Raw genomic sequence first — 6,505 nt, 5'->3', positions numbered from 1 at the left:
AATTAACAAAGTAAGGAAATGAACGATTTGGCATCACTCTGGCATTGAATACTATAAAAAGAAGCTCTCTCCAAAGAATTTGTCGTCCTGCTCATTCCTCGACTGCTGAATTCCATCGCTAAGAAAAGGTACTTCTTTTTCTCTTATTTTTTGGCCTTAGGGTTTACTGTCGTTATTAATCTTCAAGCCATTCCTATCATCTTATATGCTTTCTTCTTTGCTGTTAATCCTCCCCTGCAAAAACAAAAAGAAACAAAAAAGTCTAAGACAGTCGTTCTATTGAAAAAGCAACCCAACGTCAAAGGAGACACGCTAAGCTTAATAAGTTTATAACCCAAAAAGCACATGACATATATGGAAAACGAAAAGGAGAACCTTCCTTATCCTCTCACATGGTTTCTTCACGACAGATTGCGGAACTCATGGACGGGAGGCCTCCGGTTCAAAAAGCTCAATGCCAACTTTTTACGGATAAGGAGGGTTGCTCAATGCCCATGGCACACCGTCGACGTTCTCGCTTGTCCAAGTTCCTTGGCGCATTCTGCGCTGGGGTTTGTTGTGCCGCCAAGAAATGCCCAAGCACGAACTTGAATGAAGAGCAAGATGTTCGCAGCTCCACACAGATGTGTGATCTGCCCGATGACATTCTTTGGCACATCCTAAGCTTTCTCCAACCGAAAGATGTGGTGAGAACGAGCGTGCTGTCAAAAAAGTGGGAGCACTTGTCTAGTAACAATCCTAGGCTCCATATCTCCCAACTCAATTTCCGAGATCAGGTGCATTTCGTGAACTTTGTGGACAAAGCATTGTTACTTCACGACTTTCCCGTGAAAGTGTTTTCTCTCTTCTGCAAAAGAAGAAGTGTTTCTGATACATCTCTCATCGATGCTTGGATTACAGCGGTGGTAAAGCGCAAAGTTGAGGTGCTCCATCTGTGTATAAATGAAGGATTGCTCGAATATGTGCTACCTAGTTGTGTCTTTAACTCTGAAACACTGATTGAGTTCTGTCTATCTATGCCTTATGAACTGAGACTCCCTTCCTTAGTTTGTCTAAATAATCTCAAGGTCTTAACGCTTGCGTGCGTTGATTTCGGGAGTGACAGTTCAGTAGAGAAGCATCTGTCGTGCTGTTCTCTTGAGGAGTTGTTTCTAAACAGATGCAAGTGGAGGAGACTCAAGGTTATTCAAATTTCTGCTCCCAAGCTTTTGAACGTGCGCATATTTGAGCATCCCCTTTATGAGGGTTTGGAAAGTACCCTCCATTTAGTGGTCCGTGGAGCTCGTATCAAGTCCTTCATTTATAGGGGGCGATTTATCGATTACTATACAATATCGAGTTCGTCCTCTCTAGTTGCTGCTCAGATTGATCTCCCTTTGTTTGGATGGCCTCATCCTCGTCATCGTCATCGTTGTGCTTACCATGAACATAAGCTCTTAAAGGATCTTTCGTGCGTGAAACGCCTGTCTTTATTTAACCCTGTCGAGGTACGTATTTATTATACTCTTTAGTGCTTCAGCCATCACTCCTTGGATCATATAATATATCTCATGGTGCTTTTGATCATTCTGAATTTGATATAGCAACTTCGTCTTTTGGCTTTCTTATTTAGCTTATATACAAGAGACCGGATCTTCTCACCTCTCTCACCCTCTTCCGTCACCTCAATGAGCTAGTATTGGAGACGTCTCGTCCTGTTTTGCTCTTAGAATTTGGATTCATTGGTGCGATTCTCCACAAGAGTCCTTGTTTGAGTTATCTCGAATTCACTTGGGTATGTAATTGTTCAATTGCTATCGTTTCCAGTCAAATGCTTAATTAACTATCAAATCAACTAACACAGAAATGTGATAAACCAGGGCATTTGTGTGCGTTCCGGAACAGTCGATTCAAACTTCGGCCCTGTGCCTCAGTGTCTCCAATCGTCGCTTAAGGTGATCAAAATTTGTAACTTTGTAGCGGATGATAGGGCACTCAAAGCCATAAGGATTCTACTCAAGATGGCTGGAGTTTTAGAAAAATTATTCATACATCCTCTACGGACAAAGCAACTGCCAGGGAACTTGCTGCAACTTCTAAATGAGCTCCCCAGGACTTCCGACCAATGTGAATTTTTGTTAGGTGTGTGATCCATTTTCTATGCCCAAGCGCAGATGTTGAATTTTTATTATTCCGCTTATTGTACCAAGATTTATTCATTTGCGACTCTATCCTTTCTTTTGTCAAGGTTGATTTTTATTTTTGTCTGATTAACTTCTTTTTGCCTTAGTAGTATACTTTTGAGTACTGTTAGTGGTCGTCCCTTTACTTTGACCAAAACAGAAACCCATGGACTTTCTTCTCCATTAGGTGAGGGGTCTGCTTCACCATCTTTTCTGGAGTCGCAGATTCATCTTCAAACATGTTCTGCATGACAATGGCAGCATGAAATCTGTAAAAATACCTCCTAGCGAGAGAAAGTTCGCATCATATGAGACATAACTCAAGCAAAGTTCGCATCACATGAGACATAACTCAAGCACATTGTACGAGGAAAAAGAAGTAAAAGAAACAAAGAGTGCCCGCCATTGTAATCTTTTATGATTGGAAATTCATACAAAGACTCAAAGATTAGGTATTTTTTACCCCACTTCCCCGATATCTTTCATCGATCAAGCTCAGAAGCAATTTTAACTGAAATATCTTAAGTTGATTTCACTAGTCACGAGAGTAGTGAAAACGAGAGGAGGAGCAAGAGAAGACTTGGATAATAGCAGCATAAGAGGCTTACTCTAGGGACACTGGGCACAAGATGTCAAGTAAACCAGCTATTTCACCAAAAAACCTCTCTTCTTGCTTTCAAATATTTCATACCCCGATTGAAATGCATGCGACAAAATGCGTAGCTTCGACTTTAGTTCCTCACAATCACCCTTGAACAGAATGTTATCATATATACAGCAATACAATACATATAGTTGATCGCCTCCAGTAAGTTCAGCTCAGGTAATTTAAAAGCGAATGCAAGGTAAAAGCTCCACCAGTTAATTCTCGAAGCATCCTTTATCAATGACCTAAATGCAAAGGGCATTGTTATGTTCCCTCTCTTTCAGAAAACAGACGAAAAAGCCTCATAGATGTCTACATGAAATTCCCAGCAACAAAAGAGATAGGAATTCATGAGAAATTTTGACCCAGTCCACTCACAGATGTTCTAACTCACGCCAGAATCAAACGTTCTCACTAACTCGCACCAGAATCGAAGCATAATTAGAATATCCACATGACATGCAATCTCCAGCTCACGCCAAAATCAAAGCACAGTCAGAATATTTGCTTGATTAGTGATCAGAGATCGATTCAAGTCGTAGTTACCAATCCTGTTGTCGATATCTTTTATTTGAGATTCTCTCTGAGTGAAAATACATGTATAAGTCATCGCTCATTGTAATACACAATTTAGAAATCAAAATATGCAATTCTCACGTCTTATCTGTTTTGTGCATCTCTATTGCGAAGAAGACAAAAAGGGAAATGCCAGTTAGCCAAGGGAAATGCCAGCATAACAATACTAATTCATATAGAATGACAGTATTGTGTGTGTGTGTGTGTGTGAGAGAGAGAGAGAGAGAGAGAGAGAGAGAGTTGCGAATAGCCCATATAACATATCTGAAAGCGAGCCAGAGATCCCAAGAAGAGAGCGTTTCCTTTTTTTTGACAATTATGTAATTGCCATAAACCAGATTAGGCATCACCGTGTGCAAACATGAATTGAAGCATGCCATCTTGCATATACTGATGGTTCTTAGTGCTATTTGAAGCAAAATATGAAATAACCTTGACTTAATGCAGCTTCCAATGGTAGATTGGCATCCTTCGTGGAACGACGAATTGGAGATAACATGAACCATAGGCCTCTAAGAAGTTATAAAAGAATGGTAACAAATACAAATCTTCATGGAGGACAAGAACCTGATATTACTAACAGACGTAGAGAGAAAGGATGGAGGCAACCAGATCTGAATAATGACGTCAGTGGAAGACTTGAAAACAAGCAGACGTACAGACAAAAACAAAGCTGAAGACCAGATCTGGAGCCATGGTGACGACGGGACGGCGAAGCGACCAGATTGGCCGTTGGCCGAAGAGACCTAGACAAACAGATGCACGGAGGAAGAAGAAGCCAAATACAAATACGACACCAAAGACGACAGAGAAGTCAAATTTGAAGATCTCACAAAACATCTTCCTCGAAATAAATTAAAGTTTAACATGCACCTCTCTTAAACCTAGCCACTAGCCAGGGAATTAGCAACAAAGGCCTCTCCAGTTTGCAACTCTATGGAGAACGCTCATACGAGATATAAAAGGAAATAATGGCACCACCAACTTTGCCAGTCATTTACGCTTCATTTATACACGATTTAGAAAAGTATGGTACTGAAAGTACCAAAATTTAATTTAAATGTGTATAGTAATTAAGAAACTTACAAAAAAGTGTTTAATTTGGAGCCGTCGGCTGCCATAGTTTCCGCAAGAATTGTCATGCCAACACCAGCCATCCTGACAAAGATTGCAACAACTTCTGATACATTTCAAGAATCTTGGCCCAAAAGGATGTCCACGAGCAGTCTGAAAAGGAATCTTCGCCTCTCTCTCCCTTCTATGGGAGTTCTCTCTCTCGATTTCGATCTGAGAGTTTTTTCCACGTCATCCTTTACGACTTCCAGTGAAAACCTTCATCTCTCCTTCCACTTCCGTCGCTGCACGCCATAACTCTTAGCCGTGCCACCGTCTTGTTGCGGTTTGCTCCTCCACTCAACAAGCGCTCAAGAACGTTCCTCCGCCATTGCGCCTCCGGTCCTCTATCGCCCACATGCTTTCCTGTCATTGGGAAGTATGAACCACACCCCAACACGCCTCTCCTCGATTCGCCACTTTTGGCCTTACATATTTTGTCTTATAGACATTTCCTTCTTTTATGATTGTAAGTACGTTATTCTAAGTTTTTTTTTAATACTCTTATATCATCATTGCTAAATTTTTATTTTCCATTTACGAAACTTTTTTGGCAAGGTAGCCGTTGTGTTGGATTTTACATAACATTTATATTTTCATTATTAAATCATTAGTTTTAAGAATGCATTGTAAGCTAAATGTTTACATCTATCCCACATGATCTCCATTAGAATGTCCATCGTGTATAAAATAAGTGAGGGAAATTTTTTCTAGCTAGCACGGCGCAGGTCGAGGAGCAGGGTTAAGGCTATTATCGTTCCTACTCAATTGAGATCGTAAAGACACCCAAATTAGAAATATAATTTTTCCTACCGAACATACCAAGTGGGCGCATACAATTTCAAATTATAAAATATGCAACAAGGAGAAGCACAGATTTCCCGTTTCCTTAGTCGAGATCCTCCTATCAAATATGCCAACAACCATTGACTAAGATTGACACCATTTTACTTCTTTTCCTGGATTTTCCATAATTGCTACTTGTATAGCACGTAACAATGGCAACTTCAAGATAAGTACTTGGTAGCCTTCCTTTTTGGGCATGTTTTGGAGTAAGCTTTTGATGATTTTGTGATTGTTCTTATAAATTCTAGATGTTTTCACAGGTCATATAATTATTCCTTACTGAACTATTTATTTTATTTTGAGTGTCTTCTTCTGACGATCCACAAGAACGTACCCGGTAATAAAAGAATGATAAGCAATTGTGGAGGGAGAAAATAGATAAAATAAGAAATTTTGATATTCTTCTCCTTCTTTTTCCCTTTATAAAGTATTGTAAATGTCAATTTATTATGGTAGAGCCATTACTTCTCCCTTTGTATGACTTTCTATATTAAATTACACACACTTTTTAAAGGGCTAATACCATGAAAAACCTCAAACCGATACAGCTGTGACAAATTTACCCCAAACTTTTTTCCTTTTACCACAAAAAATTTCAAACTGGTACACATGCGATAAATTTACCCCGAACTATTTTTTGACCATAAAAAAATCCCAAAATGGTACTTTTGTGATAAATTTACCCTAAATTAATTTTTTTATAATTTTTTCATTTCATTATAAAAAATTAGTAGAGGCGGCGGGAACCGACGGCGGCAACGATCGGAGACTATGCACCATTTCCTTATCATTGGCTTGTTAATTGAATAGGATGGCATCCCTTTCCGTTCCATGTGCGTACATGTTCCGCGATGGCTTCAAAAGGGATGATTCAATAGGATCAATCATATAAATGGTCACTGAGCTTTGAACCACTTTGTATTGAGATCCCTAGACCGTAAATTTGTCCAATGAACCATTTTCCCTTCTATTAATTCAAATTCAGGGACTACATTGAATATCTTCATACAATCCGGGAATCAAATTGAACATGTATCAAAAGTCAATGAACCACAGGGACGACATTGCACAATATACTAAAGTTCAAGGATCGCATTGAATAAATTTAAAATTCATGAACCGCGTGACACGTTGTATTAAAATTGATAAATCATTAGTGTCA

The 6,505-nt window shown here is 39.4% G+C and overlaps 1 protein-coding gene across 1 annotated transcript; it reads left to right on the top strand.

Annotated features, from left to right (window-relative positions):
• Window positions 1–392: 392 nt before the first annotated feature.
• Window positions 393–2,129, top strand: LOC125314808 (F-box/FBD/LRR-repeat protein At5g56420-like). The gene is made up of 3 exons (XM_048278006.1): window positions 393–1,487; window positions 1,613–1,774; window positions 1,860–2,129. The coding sequence occupies exons 1-3, from the start codon at window positions 393–395 to the stop codon at window positions 2,127–2,129; spliced, it is 1,527 nt and encodes a 508-aa protein (XP_048133963.1).
• Window positions 2,130–6,505: the final 4,376 nt, after the last annotated feature.

This window comes from Rhodamnia argentea, chromosome 4, assembly GCF_020921035.1.
Source record: "Rhodamnia argentea isolate NSW1041297 chromosome 4, ASM2092103v1, whole genome shotgun sequence".
Lineage (NCBI taxonomy): Eukaryota > Viridiplantae > Streptophyta > Magnoliopsida > Myrtales > Myrtaceae > Rhodamnia > Rhodamnia argentea.
The sequence above is the reverse complement of the archived record's forward strand: the minus strand, read 5'-3'. Positions and strand labels throughout refer to the sequence as shown.